This window comes from Athene noctua, chromosome 6, assembly GCF_965140245.1.
Source record: "Athene noctua chromosome 6, bAthNoc1.hap1.1, whole genome shotgun sequence".
Classification (NCBI taxonomy): domain Eukaryota; kingdom Metazoa; phylum Chordata; class Aves; order Strigiformes; family Strigidae; genus Athene; species Athene noctua.
In genome coordinates this window covers 25,776,345-25,802,189 of record NC_134042.1, presented here as the reverse complement: position 1 = coordinate 25,802,189, position 25,845 = coordinate 25,776,345, and the positions used below count along the sequence as shown (strand labels likewise).

Here is a 25,845-nt window from a genome sequence, read left to right as displayed (position 1 = left end):
ACACAAGAAAGGGTGATTATATTTGCAAGAAAGACCAGACAGTATTTGATGGTTTCAGTTATCATTAGCTCCTTTTTATCTTCTATGTCATGCATGCTATTCCCTCTTTTTCCATTGCAAGATGTTTTCTTCATTTTCCATACTTTGTGTTGCTCAACAGTTACTAGCCACTCTTCCTGTTTGACTCATGCAAGATCATCTTCTCAACCTCTCTTCTGCCTCCTACACTGTGCAGAGAAACCTGAAACTACCCTTGCTACTTTGCAAGGGGATCTTTGACAGCTAGCACACAGCAAGTTTGATGCAGAAAGCACAGCACACATGGTAGACACTAAACAGTTGAGCCATGTGCATGAAGAGGACTCTGCCTCTTTGAATATCATGCAGATTCTTCTGCATACACACCCATGCAATATCCAGGTCATCTTTCCTTCCCAGGTAAACAGCACTCCTTATTGCTAAAAAAGGAAAGGAGAGGAAGAACAGGCTCACAGTATCTCCTGTTGAGGCATGTAAAAGAAGATACAAACTTCAATGAGACAAGTATGGTTTATTCTTCCTCTACTACAGCCTTGAAAGAAGAGCTTCAGATTTACTTCAGAGTGTTTACAAATGTAACGGGTGTATTCTGGAGAAAGGGGAAGCAGCACTTTTACAATTAGTTGCTTTTTGACCCAACTAGAGCATCAGATGAAAAATCTTTACAAAACCACGATACTCTCAAAGCTTTCTTTACCCTTCATGTTAGTGTGTATGTTTGTTAGTGTGTGTGTGTTGAAGTCACATGATAGTAATTCCAGAACAAAAGTCCTTCTAATTTCTATTACAAACCCAAACCCACAAAAAAAGTACATTAAAATCATTACACAAGTAGAAAAACTTATTACTTCTAATAAGTCTACAAATAGATGGTTAAGAGTAGAGTTTCATTTCCAGGAAGGTACCAAAAAAAGATGATTCATTTTACTTAACTTCTGCATATGACTGTACATTGCCTCAATTACCATGAATGCAAAAGGGATGCCTGACAATTAATGGCATTTATAAATGGGAGGAAATAATGAAAAAATATTTCCAGAGTGGTTTTACTTCCCGAATATTTTTCACCACACAGCAAAAGAACTAAAAAATGTGTTTGTAAGCAATACACTGGCATATACACATCATGACCATATGATACAAAGAAAGCTATGGCCAGATTCTTAACATTAAGCACCATGCATTCACGCAAGACCAATACAGGCACAAACACTCAATGCAATTAAGACAATTGTCTATGCATATGCTTATCTCTTGCATGTGTGTCTGAGCAGCTATATATACATAACTTGTTAACTAGGTTTGCATATCTGTTTTGCTCCTCTATTTTTCATGAAGGGAACAAGACTAGAAATCAACAGCTCACCACCACATAAAACACTTACTTTTCAATTTTCCCTGCACAAGCTGATTCTGAAGTTCTGTTCCAATCTACATTATCACATCTCTTTAAAGACTCTTTAAAGCCAGAGTCTCCTGTGAACTACAGCTTCCAGACACGCAATTTTAAAGTATTTTTATAAGCAGCACAAACATCCTTTTGAAGGATAACAAGTTACGGTGAAAATGTCTATATGGATCATAACTAAGAGTTGACATCAAATTCTTACAAGTGAAATTGGTTCATTGATTTACCTTGCATGATGTGCTTTAAGTAGTGGTTTAGAAATATATATATATATATTCATTTCTATGCTTGACAAATATAATAAACACCTTTTAACAAAGCAAACCATGCCACTAAAAATAATCTATTACCTTGTTTTAGGAAGTTCCAAATAATAATTATACAATGCTTTTCATTTCAGAGTCAGCAAAACTATAATTTTGTTGTCAAGACAGATCAAACAGTACTCGATATTCTAAGACTTCACCTATTTTCTGCCCTGTCCTTAAGAATTGTAGATGCTCAGAAATATGACACAAGCAAAAACATTATGATAGTGAAAGACTATAATACAGAACAAGTATAACTGCACCCATTCAAAGAGACTACATGATATGAGTCAAATGAGACACAAATTTAACTCCAGTATTTGCACATTCACCACTTTGCTATCCTGCTAACTCTTTGCAAAATTGACGCATTGAGTCCTGAAGGCATATGTAAGTATGAAAAGCACCACTTTCTGGTTCCCTCTTGTGTTTCCACAGTATTAACATTTGTGCAGTTTTCATCATGCATGTAAACCCTGCTAAAGCACCAACTCCACCCAGGTGCAATGTTCTTCCCCACTCCCTCCCAGTCACTGCAATGCAAAGATATGCACCTATTTGCCAGTATAAGTTTATTTTTATAATGGACTACCATCCTAGGCTTTCTTGCTTGGATCCTGAATATTTTTCTTTTGGAAATTACACAGTATTCGCTGGCCTGCTGCCAATGGTCCTGATACATTCTCTCAAGTATTCTTACAGAGAAATTAAAGTAAGTCACTATCCTCCTATTAAAAACTAGGTGCTGTGGAGATAAACAGTACATTAAGTTAGACACAAAGCCAAAAGAATAAGCCTTGCATATAAACTGTTCTTTAACTCTTCCTAATATACCAGAAGAGACAGACGAATGCTTTCAATCCACACAGGCATATTATATTCCAAACAACATGGAAAGTTAAAAAGAAAATCTCAGTTATCAAACACTTCAGATATACTCTTCTTAAACACTACCTTTCTTTCAAGTATTTTAGTTTATAACATCTATTAACAGGTTACATATTATCCCACATAGCCACCATAAACCTATAACTTCTCTGTACCTAACATTTTTTGCTGTTTTTTTAAAATTCTCATTGCTTGATAGGACTTTCATTTAGTCAGCTGAATTTTGTCTCAGATATGCTTTACTGTACTTATTTTTTGACAAATAATTTAATCCAACATTTCAGTATGTTATTAAAAAAAAGAATAAATCATTATAGGGTTATTCTAAAACCAGCTTTTAAACTTCCAAGTTACAAGCAAGGAACAACTAGATACAGTACAGTACCAGCTGCAAAGAGGAAAGATACCACAGATGACAAAACAAGCAGAACACAAAATGGTACACACTTCACAGACATTTAACCAGATTAAAAGTTGCTTTGATCTAGCAATTCAGTGAAAAAATGCACCAGAATGTCTACCAAGGGTACATATCGAATATTATGTTGCTGTAATTTATCTATCATCTTTATGATAAGGAAATTTAATTGTTAATACCCAAATAATTTTTTTTTAAACAAAACCTCCCCATCCAAACAAGTATGATGACATGAGACTTACCCATAATCCCTTTTTTTTAACTAGGAGTAAAAGCATAAAGAATTATGTGACTTATTAATGACTGATCTAAAAAAAAGTGTATCAATTTTACTTTTGTCTATATAACTTCTACCGGATGCAGTAATACATAAGTGTTAGCTTGGAAGAAACAGCTTTCTAAACAGCACAAAATATTAACTTAATGCATCAGAAAAATAATACACATGAAACTAACTACTCAGTTTTTAAAGTATCGGTGAGCAGCAACAGAATGCCATTTCTTGCAATTAGACAGAAAATATTTCACAGAGGATCAGTTTATTGTATTCACTTGCCTACTTTGGAAAAGTTAACCTTTTGAACCATTCTTAGGGTATGCTGACCCCTAAAGGTCTAAAAATACTAAATCTAATTAAGCCATTACACATTTAAAGTATAAATTCTCAGAATACAATCTCCACTAAGTTACTCCACCATGACTATTTTCGTTTTCAGAGGATATGATTCAAAAACATTTTTAACTTCACGCAGTAATAGCTCAAAATTCCATGAATTAGAAGGGGTCTACAAGTAGTTTATTTTACAATAATACTGATACAAATTATTTTACATACGTAAGAAATTCATCATCTCCAAGATGGGATTATTTCTTCTTTCTTATAAACAACAGACTGTTCATGAGAAACTAGACATGATCTTTTTAGAAAGAATATATAGTATAAAATTCAAAAAAAGGAACTATATGAGATACTACCAGGCTCTGATATAGGAGGCACCTTTGATGTTCACACATCTACTTTTTTTTAACCTACACTTAGCCACTTACTGGAAAAAAATCCATCCTTTTGTGATGTACTGAAGGCCTCCTTCCCATGTCTCTCCTTTTCTTCAATCTACACAGTATTATCTAGCCACAAGCCACTTTCTGACAATTCTCTTTTGTAAAGTCAGTCACATAATGTGCTTTCAAACTCAGTGCCTCAGTTTCAAACTCAGTGCCTCAGTGCTCTTCTTTTTTTTCCTTTTTTTTTTTTTTTTTTAAAGTTTCTGCCATCATGTATAGATGAATATATCTGAGAACAAAATTTTGGTCATCCAAATACAAAAAGATCCTTCCATCCTGATGGAGATGAAAATTCCATGAACTATGGAAGTTCCAAGTTAACCAAGGCCCCCTTTACTTCCAATCCTACCTTAATGTCTATATCCAGTGGAGGCAATACTGAGAAACTTGTTAATATTAGTAGATGGCTTAATCATATTGTAGCCAGGCATGAATAGCCAAGAAAGTTACTTTAAGACATACTTCCGATTTGTTGTCAACCCATTAAGAAAAAAAAGTTTGGAAAGTGAAGTGCAATGTATAAACTAAGAATTGAAATAAGACTTCTGAAAGTTATACAAAAAACATTTTCATTAAGCTGGAAAATAAAAATAAAGCTGATGATTTACATTCCTGTAGCTGCTCTCCTACTACCCCAAATACTTTTAAGAGGAAGTATGTGGTTGTGGTTCTTTTTTTTTTTTTTCTTCCAAAGTCAGTCAGATATCGGCAAGAATAAATACATTCCAGTCACTGCCTAGTACTGGTACAACACCTGAGGTTCCTTATTAACATCTTAAAAGTCTTTACCTTTTGACCAGTTCTCCATTTGTTCTTCTGAACTTGTTTGATCGGGCACTGAATCCAGTTTTTGCTTGAAGATTTCAGAACTAAAATAAAGCAAACTTTAGATAAATAAACTTGATACAATATATACCAATACACCTATACTTTGCCTTCATTTGACAGAAAATTTAGAAGACAAATGATGTATAAATATTTAAAACAGGACAATAAAGTCTGTGTACTCTAACAATCAGCTAAATTATATTTCTCAGTAAAATATTTTTTCTTCGCATATCTAATTTTTATAATGGTTCGGTTCAGCTTTCTGTTGTACCTAACTCCTTTGCTGAAAAATTCATTAGTTTCTCTTCTTGTTCTAGAGTCTGGTCTTGGAAGTACATGCTACCGAGCACAGCACAAATCACACTGAGTGGTCCCACTAGAGGCAATGAGACTGCACACTTTGGTAATTATTCCAGATGGTGGTATGTGCTTCACTTTGCCACATTCTTTCTCCTCCTTTAATTTCCTGGATAAAATACAGGTAAAGTGGCCCATGAACACTCCAATTTTGAATTTGCAGGTTTTTCTAAACAGCTAAATAATCCATCCTAATATTTGCATACATATTGCTTCAGACTATAGAGTTAATTAAACAGTTGCAGTATTTCATATCATCAAAGATCATCAAACAAAATCCCTCAATACTCAAAAATAAGACCTAGAGTAAAATGTTATGCTTATCAGGTAACATTCTGAGTGTAAAAATATAAGCTCTCTTATATGTTAAAAATTCAACTATATTCTATATCTCAAGAAAATCTAAATAAATTTGTAATCTTACTAATATAGTAAGCTTATCACAAATTTTATTACTTACTCAAGCACCTCTTAAAATATATTGTACAAAGGACAATTTTTCATCTTAAACTATGTAGTTGTGCTTTGACAAGGCAGTAGCTGGATCACGAAAAAACTCAGAGAGTTGTCATTGTGCTGATAAATGTAAGAGTTAAAATGAAAATTTAAAAAAATCAAGTACACATTTTAAAATTCAAGTGTATTATACCAAGACATATGTTCTAACTAATAAAGCATCAGAAGAAATTATTTTCCTATACAACATCAAAGGCAGATGTTTTTATTTTTATATCTGAGATTATAAAAAAAGTATAATAATTGTGTAGACACTTGAGATTCAACACTAACATTTACATTAAGCATTCAAGAAAAACACATTTAGCTCATATTTGTTTTTAACTATAAATGTGCATGATAAAAAATGTGTATAAGATTTGATGTGCTTAGGTCTTAACAAAAAATAAAAACTTCACCTCATATTGCAGAACACTGAGATCCTTAAAAGAATCCCTCAAATGAAGCTGTATGCTTCTTTTTCAATTCCGTGTAACTGTGTTGATTTGGAGTTGGAAATCTTTTCCTAAGTTCCTCATTTACTTTTGGATTAGCTGAAAATATAGAAGGTTATTAATATCAAGAAATAGGTTTCTGTCAATGAAGCCATTTCCCTACATATTGCACAAAAAGGTTCATAATAACCGCAGTATTTTAATAAGAGATTCATATAGCAAGACATGAAGAAAATACGGTATTTAATAACCTCTGGAGTATTTTAAAACATGTCTTAGGGCCTTAATGTGCCTAGTAATATACTATTTAAAACCATAATTTTATCCCTCCACAATATACAGTCATTCTTCCTCGCCATTTACCCAGCTAATGAATGCCAGCAATTAGTAAAATGTAATCCCATTGCACAATCATTTTAATGCTTTTAGCACTCAGAAAAGTAAACACCAAATTAATACTGCTCAAGCCATATCAGATCCTAGTTGGAAGCAAGCAATTATAGTTCAGCTCCTCAGGTGTAATTAAATGATTGGAATGATTTAGTTCCATAAATGCAAGTTAATTCATAAGCAAGCAACAAATATACTGGGAGTAATTACAAGAAACATTGACAGTCTAAGCAGGGCATGTGCCTTCATGTACCTGATGTAGGAAAATGCTGCCCTCTCCTGGAAATAATAGACTATGGCACAGGAATAATTGGAGACGAGTCAAGAGGCTCATTTTACAGACTTCGTCTTCACAGGTGAAATATGTTCTGCTAATCAATAGGAATTTTCTGGTTTACACTTACAGAAAATACAAACATTGTGGATATCAGATTAAGGCAACCTATCTATCTAAGTCAAACAGAAAGATCTTTTGGGGCTCCCTAAGGTTTCCAGTACACTTTCCCTATTACTAGAAACAAAAATGTTAATAAATAGAACAACAAAACATTCCATACACTAAGTATGAAAAATTGTTGTTCTGAACACAAGCACTGCAATAGGTATCTAACTTATGCACAACACTTAAATATCATTCAAGATGTACCTTTCCAGTAGGTACTTCGAACATAATGTATTTTTAGAACCAAAACTTACTGAACCATCATTATTCAGACAGTGCCAAACTGCACCACCTCAACAACAATCAGAAGCCAGCCACAAAGATTTACCCAGAACGAATCATCAGAAAAATTAAATACAATTATTTTAAAGCTTCTCTTTACTTCCTTTTGAAGACAATCTGTTAATAAACAATGTCTAACAAAATAAATTAAAGCTGGAGATTAAAATATACTGGTAGATAGAGACAAAACTGAAAATACAAAATGAAACTCTAATCCAAAATCTAGAGTTAATTTTAAATCTAGAGCTAATTTCCTTATTGACTATCTGTTTATTCAACCTGCGTTACTGTTAAGACTACGTGAACATCATGTGAAGAAAGCTAAAACAAAAAATCCTTATCTGTTGAATATAATATACAAGTCACGTAAAATTCACACTAAATATTTAAGTTCAAAAGCGCCTACAAATATGAATATAAATTAACTAGCATCTTCCTACTAATGGAAGAAATTCCAGATCTACCTGTTTTGCCCTCTACAGAAATAACAAACACTTCCCAGTACTGCATATAGCGGCATTGGAGAAAATCATATGCTGTGGTCAGTATATGACTATGATCCACACAGAGAAACTGACTGTAAGAAAGCTTGATTCAAAAGCACCTGATCACTGTAAAAGCCTGAAATTGTTCTTTCCCAATAGCACTTCGGCATCAAAATATTTCTTTGTTCCAGATCTTAGTGTATTTCAGAACAAAGCTGAGATGTACATAAATACCTTCACTGATACTTTATCTACCGTGGAAATGAAAGAAATTATTTTAAGAAGTCGTAATATTAAAAGTTTAAAATGTACAGCACATTTGCTTTGCCCTTTGATGTCACAGTCCTATTTTTCTATTCAAATCTTGTACACTGTAAGTTAATTGCTTTTGGAAACTACTTATTATTCATGTAAAAATTAATGTGCCAATGTGTTTAAATCCTTTTAAATGACCATTCATGCATTCTTCTTCTTTAAGTACCAATGAAATCTGTCAAAGATATCAATGCAAGATGGTCTTAGAGAAAGTTCTAATAAAGATTTTTTTCTGCTAACATAAGATTTTCATTTTCGTCAACTTTACTTAAATTCCATTAATTTTTTAAGCTGCTTTTAATAAATTCACAAGTAAAAAATTTTAGCCTCCATAGTCTGTCATTTGTGTTCCAGCTGACTTTATGAATATTAATAACAGTGTTATCCTGATTAAATAGGCTTCATATAAAATCCCTGTGAATCCTATAGCTCAGACATCTCATTTTTCCAACTCTTTATGAATTTGGATTCAGACATTAAACTTGAAAAAACCTTAAAAACCAGATTCAATGGTACATTCGTGTACCCTTAAGCAAAAAATTAGATGTTCTAATGATTCAAATAATTAAAACTGATAGGACCACATATTGAGATTTCAGACTTTCTGTAAACATGAAACATATTTTAACTCTAATGAAAACATCAACACTTCACAGAACAAAGGATTAAGAATGTATTATAAAATAATAATAGTAATAATAATAATGTCCTTATCCTTACCTTAAACAACAGATGATATGATCTTAACTCTTTATATATGGAGTGCTGATTCACAGAAGTATTTCCCAAATAGAAAGAAATTAGTGGATGCTTAATTACATAAGCATACATGTGAAATACATGAACATTCTAGTTTAGCATGGGTGCCCAGTGAAAAACAGCATTAACTTTTAATTGGTTTATACTTCAACAAAAACAACCTTTTTCTAAAGAATGTCAAATTGAAGCACACAGAAAATTTGAACATTACCCTACAAGACTGATGCAGTTTCAAACTGTCAACTTCTTTCCACGCTTACGTTTCAATTATTTACATCTGTGACAGAAAATGAAAAACTAAGCTCACTGCGCTGTCTTTGCTTTTTTTTTTTTTTTTTTTTAATATAGTGTCAACTATTAGAATTACTGCTTCTTCATTCAGTCAGGGATATATTCTGCAAAGATGGCCATCAAAATATTTTGCCTTCCAGTACCTTGAAATATGAATGGATTTCAAGGGAAACAAAAAAAAAACCCAACAACAAACAACTAAACAAAATAATGTCTTATTTAAAAGGATGGCATTCCAATCCCAGTTCTAATTACTCATCAACACAAACACTTAACAGAAACTGAATAAAAACAAGTATATAAAACCAACATACACCTGCAAGTAGGAAGCATATGGTGATTTACTTGTGCAGTTCTGAATAGATTTTATTACAGCTGTGGTGGTATTTCCACTTTCAGAGGAAAAAAAACTCTGGAGCATCTGCAGAATATACAAGGAAGCACCCCAAAATAACACCAACTTTCAACCATCTGAACAGTGATATTGACCCAAGGCATTTAGATTAGTGACAGCCTGCCCTCCCTGGGCAGGAGATCGGGAAGTCCATCTTCTTGACTCCCCCTCCCCAGAAACCAAAAGGCTGTTGAGACCCTTCTATATGGAGCCCCAATGACTGAAAACGCCTGGTCCTTGGTCTTGCCTTGACAGACTTTGAAGACAACTACTGAATCATGGCCTTTGCTGCTGCGACAGGAAGCAAACATTTTCTGGTGTCAACTGAATTTACCTCTTCTCCACAAAATGTCCACAGGTCTTGGGAGAGTTTTTCTACAAGGAGGGCTACTCTGCCTGCCCTGCCTCCAGTGGAACAAGAGACCAGTTCCCACCACCCCTTGGAACAGCACCAAGCCAGTCTTTGTGCCCCTAATGATGCAGCTGACAGTTGCCATGGACAGTGCAGGGATGGAGCTATAGAAGGGAGAGGAACGCCATACACTTTATGGATGGGGATAGAAAGAAAGAATTTTAGCACTATTTTCATAAGATTAATTAGATTACCAGGATATCCTAAAATATCCTGAAACGTTTTGCCTCAGGGCAAGCTAAACTAAAAAACTTAATTTAGGAGGGTATACTCCATAAAAACCAGTTAACTTCTTGAAGCATTTCCCTAGGGAATAAACAGTTTTCTTAGCACAGGTGGATGCCAAGTTTTGATGCAATGATACACTCCTCCACAAAAGAGTCACATTTCCTCTCTACCTTAAGAATCTATGGCAAATCAGAAATCTAAGACAACCCAAACCAAGTTAAAATTAGCTTTGGGTGGTTATAAAAATACTAGTCAAATTATAACTAACATAGCCACTTTAAATATTCATCAAATGTGGAATAACACCTGTCTGTTAGATATTTGAAAGCTGTGAAAGAAAATATACTTGGATATTTGATTACAGAAGTACTTATTTTATTGCATTCTATTACTTTTATATGCTTTTAAATACAAGTAGTTGATGCAAAATATTGTTTCTTTTTAAAAGAATATAAAACACAGGCAAGTGGATTAATCCATAAGTGGATGAATGTGTTAAGTAGTACTTCAAACTTAAAACTCCTGCACTGCTATAAAGACTTCAAGATTTTGATTTATAGAAGTAACTACATTATCTGGAAGCTTGATAAAAACATTTTCCCAGAGGGCAGAGTCATGTAATAACCCCTGGCTTTTCTACTGTACTGAGTCTTGGCCTAAAAAGATGAGACATTTGCAGTTGCAACTTCCATAAATCAGAAAAGACATGGAGAATGAGGGCTCAGGTACTTTTACTCTGTTGCTGCAGCAGCTTCTTCACATTCCCATTAAAGAATTTGCATCTAATGCTTTTAACAATGGCATACAGGAAGCCAAAGAGCACTTGTTCTCTGTCTTGCTTTTGACAAAGGCAAGAGAGAAGGCATAAAAATACCATTTCAACTGGGTTACAACTAATCCTGAATTAAATCTAATTGGATAAAGGACATGTACTTTTCTCTTTCTCTCCCTAATTTCTATTAGTTTGGTGTCTTCAAGGCTCACTTTTCTCTTTACGCATACAAGAAGCATTTTACGTGCATATTAGACCACCAACAGCCCCATATCTCCCCTCTTATATTCTCTCTCCCCCATTAACCAAAATAATAATCTCTGTATTTTATTATTAAACAATCTTCAGCTTGTTCTGTTCTTTTCCTCAGTTTTTAGCTGTCCCTTGTCCTCCATTTCTTTTTCCTTATTTTTGTCTTTTCCTTCTCCCCCTGCCCACCACCTCTTTGAAATGTAAAGAAAACAGCAGAAGATCTTGTCAAAGACCACGTCTCCTTTTTTCTCAGCTTTTCTCATCTTGGTGTGCATTCTGTGAAGCAGCTTTCTTCTGTGACAGCCCAATTAACATTATTTTCACTCTAATAATGAAACTATGATATACTTTGGTCAAGTTTGGAACAGCCAATTCATTTAGTCATCCTTCATCTTTGTTATGAAGTCTTCACTGGTCTTATAACTCAATTATTACATATCACATATGCAGCCAGATCTCCATTTCTAAACAGTTTGCAACCAGACTGTGATTTCCATAGCCTTTAAGGAAAAATACATATATTTTAAACTTTCTGGAGCCAAAATAATATTTCATATAATTTTTTAGTAGAATCAGCACTACATGGCAGTGAGGGCTACCTGCATATTACACATTGTTGACAGGATCATAGCCAGCAGACAAAGGGAAGTGATTAATCCCCTCTGTTTGGCGCTTGTGAGACCACATCTGAAGTGCTGTATCCAATCTGATCCTCTTATGGATATCCTGAAACAAGTCCAGCAGAGAGCAATCAAGATGATTAGGGGTCTGTAGCACATGACTTATGAGGAATTCACTAGAATTGAGTTACTTGGTTTTAAAGAGAGAAGGCTAAAGGGGGATTTTATTGTGTTTTAGCTGCTTTGTGAGCAAATATAGAGAGGACAGATGGATTCTTTCTGGAGACAAGTTGTAACACAGAAAACTGGGAGTTATTGGTAAGAGATTTTTCACAGTGAGGAAGGTCACTGGAATAAGTTGCTCAGAGAGGTTATACAGAATCTCAATTTCTGGAGATGTGCAAAACTCACCTGGTTACAGCAACCTGATCTAACTTTGGAGATGGCCCTGTTCTGAGTAGAGGTGTGAACTGGTTAATATTCACAGGTCATTTCCTGCCTACCTATTTTATTATTCTAAGGACTGCAATAAAACAAACACACCAAAACTAGCATTCCTACAATACATTAAATTCTGGGTTGCTTTCTGCTTTACAGGGTAGAACAATAGAGCAGAGAAAAAATCTCTAAACCCAGCAGTGAGGCACAACCAAAGATGACCGATGTGGCAGACAGGCAGAATGCCAACTGCAAGGAAATGGTGCAACAGCAGCATAAGCGCAACATTTTGAGCACCACTGGTCTCCAGCACCCCATTTTTTCCAGTTTGCTACATGACTAGATGATGTGACATTAGGTCAAATGCTGGTTTGTCCACCATCCTTCAGTAAACCAAAACTGGACCACTGATACAGATATTTCACTTGCTTTTCTGAAAGTATCTGCCTCAAGACCCACAAAATACGTCTCCCTCCCAAATTTAAGAAAAAGTCACTGTGACTACAGACTTCAAAACTACCTACGTAAATGATTCAAGAAACATTTGAGTCTACAGTGCTTATGTTTGCAAAATTCATTGTACAGTATATGCAATATCTTGAGGTTCCCAAATCATGAAATCATAATTTCTTTTATCACAGAAATGTTGCTAGCTTAGATTCTACCATAAAAGCAAAAATAAAGTCACAGAACGTTTTATGTCCATAAAGATGAGAAAAGGTAACAGCGCCAGATTCATAAACCGCTAGAATAAGTAATGACATTTCCCCTGCCAAAAGCATTTGTTTGTCTGCCTTCACAGATCGAACAAAGACTTAGCAAAGAAAAGGAGGCAACAAACCACATGGAAGCAGAGAAATTCAGTTTATCCAGCCAACTCACATTTCTCAAAGTACCTTCAAACAGCACTATTTTTCCTGACAGGAAATGCACTAAAAATGAAGACTACAAACAGTGTGGATATTGGAACCTGACCAAGAACTATCACGAACCCTGAACATGCAGAGGCCTGTCAAACATGCCAACCTTTCAAGACCCAGTCCTGTGCACGGGGACCAAGAGGGGCCCATCAGTCTCTCACAGGGGAATACAGCCACACTAGTTATGTATTTGTGTCAGACTGTTTTGCACACCATGAAAACACAAATGCACCCCCACTGCTGTCATAAACCAGCATAGCCAGTGCACTTGTTCTACCTCAAATTATTTATCCACTGAATTTCAACAGTGTACACTCCAGCTGCTGAAGAGAATCACATCACCTGAAATTTCACAAGCTAAAACGAGCAGAGAAATAAAACAACACTGCCTCCAGATCAACCAGATTTGTTCTTTGTAAGAGAATTAACTAAGCTGTCATTTTCTTAGACTGCTATCTGAAGAGAAAACTTCTTTAAGTATAACTGCTCCTTTATGCTTGCTCAGCAGTAAGGGCACTGGAACACAGTGTTGTGCAGGTGTGAACACAGACACATTTTGCTTCAATAAACATAGTGTCTCCTCAACTTCTGATTTTGTTTAAATCTAGCAATGAGATCCAGTACATAGAGTATGAGGTAACTTCATCCTTGTAAGTAAAGTGGAGGGAGTTACAGAGGAATGGCACATTTGGGATGTGTCCAGAGAAGAGCAACAAACCTGGTGAAGGGTCTAGAGAACAAGTCCTATGAGGAGCAGCTGGAGGTGTTTAGCCTGGAGAAAAGGAGGCTTAGGGGAGACCTTATCACTCTCTACCACTACCTGAAAGGAGGTTGTAGGGAGGTGAATGTTAGTCTCTTCTCCCAAGTAATGAGCAATCGGACAAGAGGAAACAGCCTCAGGTTGCACCAGAGAGGTTTAGATTGGTTATTTGGAAAAATTTCTTCACTGGAAGGGTTACCAAGGATTGGAACAGGCCACCGAGGGAAGTGCTTGAGTCATCATCCCTGGAGGTATTTAAAAAACGTGTAGATGTGGCACTTAAGGACATGGTTTAGTGGTGGACTTGGCAATGTTAGGTTTACAGTTGGACCTGATGATCTTAAAGGTCTTTTCCAACCCAAACGATACTATGATTCTATGCTTGTTATATTCTAACAACAACATTTCATAGTGTTTTCAGCACCTATGCATTGGCTGTGTGCTTTACAACTTAACACATATGATACATAACATGTCCTCTCATGTGCTGTTGCTTATTTAGGTATGATTAGCAGGCTAGTGTTTTTAGAAACTTAATCCAGATGCTTCCCTGAAATTTACTGCAATATCAAAGAAACCTGAAGAGCAATAGTGTTTAAAATAGCAAGCTACACATACAGAAATGGTCTTGGAGCATCAAAGAAGAATGAGATATTCTGAGGTGGTCCAGAACTCAGTGAGAACGAGACACAAGTCAGTGAAATTAAGTATGTTGAGAATGTCCAGAATTTAAATGGAAGCTAAAAATCAAAAAGCTAAACCTGCAAACATTCAGCACCATGGAGTTGTTGAACTGCTTCCTGTTCTTGCACCAAAGGAAGGTACAAGATTTACAAGATTAAAGGGGAGTTGCCATTGACTCTGAATCAGTGGCAGGCAGCTGGGATGAGAAACTACAAACAAACAACAAAAAAAGAAAAAAAAAAAAGGGAAAAAAAGAGGCATTAGCTAAAGAAGTTTAGATCATCAGTCACATTATCACAGACATTTCTGACAATGTATCAACCTCCCTGCAAAATTTTAAGAAAGCAATGCAAAACATGACCACATACCAGCTTCCCAATCAAAATGCTGCAATATTTTTGTTTACATCAGGGAAAATAATGTATTTATCCTTTAACCCTAGTTTGAAAAATATCCAAAACCTTCTCTCACCTGAAACTTACCCAAAAAAAGTCATCTTCACCCAGTAGGAAGGAAATGCTTACTGTGAAAAAAAAAAAAAAATCTCCATCTAAAATGTTAAAGTTTGTTTGTAAACAATGGAAAACATCAAAGAAAAAAGGTCTTCCAAAGAGACAGGCATGACAACTCTAAGCATAGGCAGAACTGCCAGATTGCCCACAATGAAAGCTCTGCCATTTCTGTTCTTGTTCAAGGAACAAAACAGTTCAAATTTCTAAAAAAAAAATATGCATTCGAATCACTAGATCATTCTCATTCCTTAATCTTGTATATCATTATAAATGATGACATACAAGGAATAAAGAAGCTGGAAAGACTTACTTTTTAAAAAACATTTCTTTACTGGGTTTTGAAGAAAGGTCATTTTGAACTCTTAGTAAGCACATTATTCAGCCAAAAACACTGAAGTAATTTACAGTGAAGAAGCTTTAACAAATTCCTCTGAGAACATAAACTACAAAGAGGTTCACAGAAGCTGAGGATTACAGAACTGACAGAAAAAGTTCTTATTAGGGGTTCTGAGCCTTAAAATCAGATTCTTTCTACACAGACAAATGGAAAAAAAAAAATTCCTGGAAAAATTCAAGACCTAGGATTATCTAGCCACTTTCAGCAAGATTATTCTTGTCAGGTTTTTGTAAAAAGAAACAGATGGATGTTCTCTTCTTTTTTGCAACCTCATCATAAATTCCGGTGTCTTGCTTTCATTATTCCTTGATTCATCAAGCTACATTAATGTTTTCGCTGCCAAAACACTTGACACCAGAGGTGAAAAGAAGAAATGTGAGATTGCAGATATGAGACAGCAGCTGAAGCATGGCCCCACACCAGTTATTCCTGGGCAGAGCAAAGGAGCTCTAAATCCACTTACTAGATGGAGGAAATATCCTTCCCTAGCACTTCTGAAACACAGGCTTATTTTGATGACAGTTTTCTCTTGTACATCATCATGCTGAACAGTCTGAGGGTTGTTTGTCAGATGTTCTGGGCACTACAAATTGCACTGCTTGGCGTCACTAAATAAATAAATAAATAAATTCAAGACTGTATAGCTAAAGAAGTAGAGCAAATCCACAGAATTAAAAAAGGAAAAACCTGGACAACAGTTCAAATACTGAGAACAACTCTGAAGACATTCCTGGCCATTGTGAAGCTGCAAGAGTTGTAGACTCCAGTCTTACCTTTCCTTTCATGCTGAAGAAGCACCTGACAAAGTTAGGTATGTGCACTAGGATAGCTTCTGTGCCTAATCATAGCACTAGAAAAACTCCTAAATAGGTTCCTATTTCACAGTGCAACTGGGAGGAAAGAAGGGAGAAAGTCTTCTGGAATATTTCTTAAAACACATTAAAGCAAAGGTGCCTTCGTTCATAATATGCTTTCATGACTCCTTGCTGTCAAAGGCAAATCTTAATATCTTCAGACTTCAATGGAAGAAAAAGCATAATTTTTCTAATAAAGTTATGCCACCTTGACACTGCCTTCAAAGTAGTCTTCAGTATTATTTTCATTTCTTCAAGACTTTAAAGCCACAACATACAATCCATTATTTCCGTTGTAAAATTTATGTCAGTAAGTCACAGCCCTCTTCTGTTTTCTTCTTATCTAAAGGAAGTATTTAATTGTATTCAGTTCTTCAGCTGCATCGTGCATCTGCTGAGCAGACTAGTTTGGGAAAAGAGTTACGAAGGAAAGGCTGCAGTTTTTGCCATAGTTTAGCTTATTCGAATACGCTGTTCCTGCCTGAAAAAAAGTTAAGTGAGTCGAATTTACTCATCGCACTGAATTTCACTGAGGTGTAAGATTATTTTTGGTTTTATCAAAGATACTAAAAAACCCTAAATCTGAAGAAAAGGTGGTTCAGTACTTAAAAGGTTTTGCACAGTGCTTTCAGGACAGGTTGAAAAAACCCACACCTATTCTCGCACAGCCAGCAACAGACACCTCTCTAAAAACCTGTTTCTCAAGACATTTGAGAAGTCCAGAGACCCTACAACTAGCAAACTCATGCTGTGAACACTATTTTTTAAAATCAGATGAGATACAGTTTTGTTTCAAAATATTTTGGCTAATGTTAGATAATTTTTATATACTTCTTTATAACCAGGGTTTAATGTTAGCCTGAATGAATTTCTAGAGCAACTGGGACAAAATTTCACTTTTATGTACAGTATCACTGTATTAGTAAACAGTGACACTTACATACACGTGTATTGCACAGGATTATAATTTAAAAAAAACAAGGTCCATCACTGTGTTGTTTTGTATTACATGTGGAATTTTTAAGAGCTGCAGATGTACAGACAATTAGTTTCCCTGATTTCTCCTAATGGATTGAACAGCTATATTATTGGAAATAAAGTGCAATATGTAATACTAGACGGGTTCTCAATAAAGTATCTGGGTGGGAGTATTTTTGGTAACTTTTAAGATAAATTTGAAAGTGTATATTATGCTATGTAAAAAACAAGCTACTAGGCAGATACAACTGGAGGGGAACCTCAGTATGATAGCAGTATATGCTATTTTTAGTAAGTTTTCTCTCATAAGTGCAAGACAGTGAATGTTTGCCAAAAGAATTTTACATCCAGGAGAGGTTTTGAAATATGAAAGATACTTTTAAACTATGAAGAGAATTATAATTTTTGCCTAATATTTAGTAACCTTCAGATACTGTAATTCCACTTCAGATCCTGGAAAAACATTCTGGAGACAAATATTAGTCTACCACTGCATAGTGAAGAGGAGGAACAAAATTACATTTCAAGGGGAAACTGTTTTAATTAGAGTTACCTTGTACACCTGCAAAGCAGTCACCTTCAGTACAGTGTGAGAAAAAGTGTTACACCCCACAACTGTTTATTCTTGCTACCATCAAATTCTGAGTCCATAAAGCAGTAAGCTGAAGTTTGCTCCCAGGCATATTTATATCACCCTACATTTATGCTACTGTAGTGCAGAAAACTAAAATACCCTTAACTAGTTGACTATACATCCCAGGATAACAGTGTCTTGATACATCCTATTGCACCCTAATCAGTAACACTTACGACAAAAGAATCCTTTATGGGTGCTCCATTCCTTTATATGGTCAGGGTACCATGAATGAATTAGTGGATGGGGTCCACTAGTGCCCTTCCACTGTTGTGTCGCATCAGAATGGCTTCATTATGATCCTGACAGAAATCCCATTGTATCAAAAAACAGAAGGTGAGTCTATGCTCCCAGGGAGCTGCATTTCTGTATCTGTCTCACTGCAGTCTAATCGATCTTTGCCATTTGGAAAGAAAGCCTGATCACATGAGAGGCACCTCAGCAATCTGATCACCAGCCCAGCAAAGTAAAGCTGCTGAGCTACTGCCTGTGCAGAAGCTTAGAGGTGCTACACTAGTACTTCGTATCTGTTAAACCATTAGGTATGCAGAACCCTTTACTTTGAGGCCTACCCGACAAACCAAAGATTCAGATCCTGACTCTGCCACAGTGGCCCTTCCTTTGCTAAAGCGAAACAAGTTACAAGCTTACAAACAAACTACAGCTTCTGAAGAAAACAAAAGACCATCTAGGTAACGCTTACCAAGAAGAGCTGTTCAGTGACATCAGATCAGCACACTAGGGCTGCTGAGTCACTACTCATCACCACTACTTTCTGATGTGATCTAACGCAGGTAACAGTGGCAAATTACTGACCTCAGTGATGCTGGTACTTTGACAGGAGCCCACAGAACATGGTAACAAGCAACAGATGTAGAATGCACTGCTTCTCTATAATAAGGGCAGCTAATCAAGATATGTTTTGGAAGCCAACACTTTTGAAAAATGTCCAGCTTGACAAAATACCTGTCAGTCTAGTAACACTTCTGTGAAGTGGATGCCATGTTGGGAAATCTATTTCTTATTGCCCTAGGACTCTAAAGCTCCAGCACACTACATACAGAAAAACCTGTCACTGAATGTTACAGCTTATTGATTAAATATTTGTGGTGAGTGGCAGTCACTTCAGTTAGTTACCTACATGTTTCAAATTTTGGCTTGCAATTTGGTTACTGAGAGGTTGTCTCCTCCTTTAGTTCATAGACAGGCAGTTGAGGTACCTGAGACTGAGCCACCTCCTTACAGGATAAAATCAACAGTACATTCTCTGTGAGGACCTGGAATCCACTTTATTGTCCTGCCAAACCTGAAAAATAGCTAAATTTTCTTCTCTTCAAGACATACCAGAGATCTGATTCTGGATAAAATAAGCTTTCCTGATAGAAGACGCTCCTGATACAAAGCAATTTATTACAGAAATGTAGTCTTAAAACATGGGCTCCATCATCTGCATAACATTTTGATCTCATCAACTACATCTCCAGCACACACAAGGTCATCTGAAGGGGGCCAAACTAATCTCTCAGTGCAACTGCAGGAGCAGTTCCATTCTTACCCACAGATCTCTTGCAAGTTTTGCATTAATCTCTTCTTAACAAAGACATGTTAATTTGGCTACAGGTAATATATGGGAGGTTGCTGAGAGCACTAACACCCATTCACTACTTTGAAAACCAAAAATACTCAAAGCTCTAACGTTATAATGCAAGTAAAGAATGTATAGTAGGAAAGATGTGCTTGTTGGTTTCATTTTATTCAGTTGGTATTTTCCACAGTAGTAATGTGTTCTGCAAGTAAAGTGGTTTTCATTTACTGACCTTGGCATTCATCAGGACCATACCGTGATTTATATTGAGAATTCCAGGCCTTTATCTGATCTTATAAATAAATGTAAAATACATAAAACAATTATCCTAGTGTAAAATTGAATTTTATCTCTCTGTAACCAGCTTTTGTCTATGCTACATATTCCTATGTTTGAATACAATTCAAAATTAATAATAGGCATAATTTATTTTCCGACTTTTCATTATCTTGACATTTTAACAATTTTTTTTTTATATACTCAGGCTTTAATTTTATCTAGGGCTTCAACCCCACAGTTCCTTTTTAGACATGAACAATGTGTCTTTCAGAATATCCATTCAAGGAATAAGCCTGCTAAAAGAACACATTGGCTATTTAGCAGACCAAAAAACAGTATAAAGAAATAACAGGATTTTATAACAAAGAAAAACATCAGATTAGGAGAGAAAATATAGCACCGCATGTAAATGACAGAAAACCATGTACTAGAAGAAATTACAAGTTACAGTGAAGAATTAGAACTAGAAAGTAGAGTTCTGAAGTTGGTGTTTCTGAAAATTAACACACAGCTTAGATTTTAATTTATTTTTTTTTTAATCACTAAAAAAGATACCCGAGGAAGTCTTTTTCCTATTAAAGGGCAGTCACAACTTTATATTGGATGCATACCATTAGCAGTTGAATATAGAGATTAGTCAAACCTGGACACGAGCCTTTCAGAGGTTCATGAAAAATCACTTTACTGATCAATTGTTTGGACTTTTATATGAATTACACAAATGCACCAACCTAATAGGTTACTTTATTTCTTTAGCGCGATTAATTAACACAAGTTCAACTAACCATCCCCAGTGTTTTACTACCTCAGACATATGTATGTCAACTTCAAAGTCAGACAACTGTCTCAAGTCAAGTTCTCACTACCACTCAGGCTCAAGTAAACTTTGTATGGAAGTGCTACAGTTTACACAGAAACTTTATTTTAAGGAAAGCAAAACGCTCAGAATTAGAGAAGGTCAGGAAAAAAACAAAAGGAAAAAAAAAAAGACAAAAAATTTTCTCAAAGGTGGCAGATATGCAACAAAAGGAAGGAACCCAATTCAGACATGCTACTTGCATACAAACATAGATGGTAAAGCCTGAACAAACATCCCAAAGAGATTTTGATGAATAAATAGAAGAATGGCATAGATATATGGCCTGATAGCAAAATTGCCACTTTCCATACCGGACGAGCAGAAGTCCACAAGCATGGCCACTCTGCATAAAGCCAGACTGGCCACACCAGTGCCACGTGTGCACCATTGGCAGTGGGATTCCTTCACGTCTGCAGCAAACAAAGCTGCTCAATTTGTGATTAGAGGAGGAATGTCATAACCATGGTGGTCTAGACTGCTACGAGTAAAAACAACACATCCCAAAATAAGTGGCCCTTGGTCTGAAGTGGCTGTGGTCAGGATGAGGCACGTTTAGGAAGCAGTCCCTCAAATACCTTGTGATAAATGTATGTGGAGAAAATAACACGAAAGAACACTGTAGTTAGCTGAATAAAAGGTTAAAGAAAATAAACAATATTTTTGCAGCTTAGCATTTATTTGTAACTGCTGGTGCAACTCTATGCTTGACAGAAAAGCTATGAGGCTTTTGGTAGCTTGACAAGACAATCTACAAGCTTGAATGAAATGTTCAGCTTAAGGAATTAGGATAAATCTGATGACTGATGTGCTACTGAACGTGACAGACTGTCATCTGTTTTAAACAGGATCTCTGTAGGATGTACTGAAGGCAATTTTTTTTCCATTACCTTAAACATACTAAGACTTTTTCCAATGAATTCTGGCTGATCTATTAAGACAAAAGATCTTCTCAAACTCTTGCTATTTCAGTAAAATAATGAAATAGCTATTTGGCTTACTTGCATAATTAATTCATGTAGACACTGTACTTCTGTGATTAATTTACCTCCACTCCACAAAAGCATACAACAAAAATGATTAGTCTTCTCAAATTAACTATTAAATTATATGAGCAATAAGTGATTAAAGCAGCTTATCTAAGCCTTACTCATATATAGAGTTTCATATATAGAAATATCAAATTGTTTATCTGTTATCAAAGCAAAGAAATACATTCTTAACTGAGTCAGGAAAGCATTCTAGTATCTTTTTCATATTATCAGCAGATTTTTTCACAAAAATAGGTACAGGTGTTCTTCAATAGCTTTTTTAAATCAAGAAAAACTGACCAACAGAAGTCCTACAATGAAACAGTACTGCAACAGACAGCTAGGGATATATTAAAAACCACAAACCCTATTTTTAATCTGGCCAAATCCTAGAAAACAGTTTTAAATCCTAACATATTATTTTAAATATCTACATAGACACATTTATATAACCAATGCAAAATAAGATAAAAATCTTTGGAAGGCAATTTATGCTATTTTAAAAACCAAACAAGCATCAAAAACGTTGGCAAGACCTAGGTCTGAATGGCAGCATCCTTCCTCTATCAGAGTGTAAATAGTTCCTGTAGGAATTACTGAGATGCTTTGCCACCTCCTTATCCTAAAATAATTACTCAAATTTGTCCTACAAACAAAAAAAAAAAGATGAAAAAAGGATTTTGTGGCATCCACCTGGAATCTGTGCCTTAGATATACGGAATGGGCAAAACTGCTCATTGGTGGATAAAGAGCAGTAACATCAGTTTGAACCATACTGCATTTACAAAGCTGAGCGGGTAAGCCAGCACAACTCGTACAATCCACTTCCGAAGGGGAATAAAAAAATCAAATGACTAAAGTTATTCAACTTTCAGAAAGGCTACATTTCACAGATGCACACCATTTAACATATTTTAGCTATTGGGTGAATTTCCCTCTTAGTTAACTTACATTCAACTAAAATTTCATATCACGCTTTATAAGAACAGAACAATACATATTGTTTAGCTCATCAATGTCAGTATTAGACCAATTTACCTTGCTAGTTTCCCTTACTGCTAATACAAGAGTACCACAATTAGCAGTAGTTAGCCCAGCAGGAAACCTCTTTCTAGGCATGGGCCAGACTGCAAGTATATACCACATGTATTTTACTGACAGAAGAGAGAATGAGCATTTTGAAAGATGCTTTGCATTAGAACTAGAGAGTTTATGTGTCTGAATGAATGTTAAACTCAGAATATTAAAGCTTTGACCCGTCCTGTTGCTAAGATGCAGATTTAAACCATAAAAAGTTCAAGGACCTAAGTCAAAATAGTTTTGTATATGACTGCAGTTGTCTAGGTGTCTCGTCTCCCCCCCATTTGCACTCAACCACTCAGACCTCAGAAGAACAACAGATCTTTTTCAATCAGTTGCTGTGTTATAGCTGATCAATACAGAAGATCACAAGCCTCTGCGCAACCTGATAATTTGGTCTGTGTTTTGCAGGAGTTCTTTAAATGGCTGAGTTCCCATAACCTCCTTCCCCAATCCATGTAATCTATTAACAACAAAAAAAAAATAAATAGCAGTGATGAAATCTCATACTACAGACCACTATCAATAGGTCTTTTGGGTACCCTATACTGTTGGGGGGAAAATGTATTACTTCTGCATATATAATAACTGGAAATTAACCTGCTTCAGTTACCACCTGAGATTTTTTTGATCAAGAGAAGGGGAATGAGGGCCTAGAATCTCTGATTCTTCCCAAAGCTTTTCACAGTCACTAGCTCTACACTTCTATCATCTTGCCTGGGTCAAAACATCAGACCTCACTACAACCTGTGCTACTCAACATGTTGTACTTCCCTGCTAAACGCTTCAGGCATTACATAAGATCTTTCAAAAGAATCAGGTGCTGATACATAAGGAATGCTGAACACACACAGAGGTGGTCTCCACTTTCTTCAGGGCAACTGCCAAATTCAGCTGACGCATCAAACACAGAAAAACATTTGTCATCAGTCATCTTTTCATTATACTCTCCATGGACTGGCAGGGTGTTTCTGGTTTTGTTTTTTAAAACATTTAAAGCCCAAGTTTAATGAAAGCTTGTCTTTTTTTTTCCTACCTTTTCATGACCAGTAATGACCTCACTTTGTTGATTCTACCACTCATTTCATGTTTTGTAGAAGATCACTAAGCTCCTCTTGCTTCTAAAGGCAAAGATTCAGTGGAATGTCATTTTCTGGACATTTTGTCTTTTCATCTCTACCCTGTATTTCACTGAAAGTTTTACTGTTAAACTTTTCCTGAAAAAGCCCCCTCCTGTCCAAAGAAAATGTTCCTTTAACAAGAAGATGAGCTAAAACTTTGTAACCATTCCCTTGAGGGAGAAAAAAGCTTATTTTTATAAACACTCAAGTCAAATATTTATATTCCTCTACAGCTTCCTTTCTGTGCTAATATCACTGCCTCTGGTACTAACTAAATAAAAACTCAAACACAAAAACATAACCACTCTAATGATGGCTTAAAATAAAAGGGCATGATCATTCTCAAACAAACCAAAGATGGCTTAAGATACATTGCAAATGCCAAATCTAAATGCTGAAACTTCACTTGTATGAAGGAAAGTCACTGTAGCGACCAATTGCTGCATAGAAGTCAAATTTCTTCCAAATCATTAGAAACTGACACTTATTGAAGCAGGTATTTATATAAATTTATAAATGTTCCTCCCTCAAAAAATTAAGATGTATATCCAGCTCAGCTTCTAACATCAATACACCAATGAATTTACAAAATGCTTTTCATAACACATTCTAGAATAAAATAGAGTACTTTTACTATTGAAAAACATTACTACTTGTACTGGGTCTGGTTTGGATGGAGTTAACTTTCTTCATAACAGCCCACATGGCACTGTTTTGGATTTTTGGCTAAAACAGTGCTGATAATACACCACTGCTAACAATGTTTGCACAGCATCAAGGCTTTCACTTCCCACCAACACTATCACTCCAGACAGTAGCCTGGGGGTGGGCAAGAAGTTGGCTAGGGGACAGAGCTGGCCCAAACTGGCCAAAGGGATATGCTTAGCAATAGAAACTTGGGTAAAGCAAGAATGGGGTGCATGGTTTGTCTTCTGAAGCAGCTGTTGCTCAGAAACTGGTATGCTTGTGGGTGGGCGGTGGTGAGGGACTATTTGCATCATTTAGGTTTTATTTTTTCCTTCTTTTTCCTTTGCTTATTAAACTGCCTTTGTCTTGACCTGTGAGTTTTCTTACTTGTGCTCTCCCCATCCTCCCCCCCATCCCACTGGGGGTGGTGGTTGAGCGAGCAGCCATGTGGGTACTTTAGCTGCTGGCTGGGGTTAATCCACCACACTACTGTTTTTTTTTTTCTCCCCCCAAAGCACAAGGATGTTAACAGTTGTGGTTTGAGCTGGAATACTGTCTAGAGCTCCCTCTTCAAAGAGCAACAAATGCTTGGGTTTGAATGACTGGAGTGCTGTACTACGGTTTGCTATGTGCCATGTTAAAGAAATGCCATAATTTCACTTTTGCAAACCATAAGCGACTACTAACCATTCAAACAAATAAAGCAAACCAAATTATACCACTCCACCAGAATTCTAACTCAATAATTTATTTTTGACAAATGCTTTCACAATCTCACTTTTAACTCTATTCCCTAACATTCTGAATGCCTGTTTCACACGCATAATGACAGCAAGCAGAAACACATTCCCAAACATTTTTTTGGATTGTAGTTTAGCTCGGTATTCATATAGTCATCAAACAAATCTGCAGGCTTTGAGAAATACTTCATTTTTCTCTTGGGATATAATGTACTGTACAGGAGAGTTACTGCACAGAAATATTAGTCAGAGCAAGAACACCAGGGACCCACACCCTTCCCATTGTTTTGAAATGTAAACATTAAGTCACCTAGAATTTCAAATAAGAAATGCAGGCTATACATTATACAGTGTACCTGTACCTGTTAAAACCACAGAATAATCCT

The 25,845-nt window shown here is 35.8% G+C and overlaps 1 protein-coding gene across 1 annotated transcript in view; it reads right to left on the bottom strand.

Annotated features, from left to right (window-relative positions):
- The window catches only part of MIPOL1 (mirror-image polydactyly 1), a 186,762-nt gene that overhangs the window by 150,339 nt on the left and 10,578 nt on the right, over positions 1-25,845 (bottom strand). Inside the window, exons 2-3 of the mRNA XM_074909904.1 lie at positions 6,226-6,360; positions 4,916-4,995 (exon numbers count right to left, since the gene is read on the bottom strand). Coding sequence (XP_074766005.1) covers positions 4,916-4,995; positions 6,226-6,230 — 85 coding nt within the window. The 5' untranslated portion in view covers positions 6,231-6,360. The remainder of the gene's footprint in view (positions 1-4,915; positions 4,996-6,225; positions 6,361-25,845) is intronic.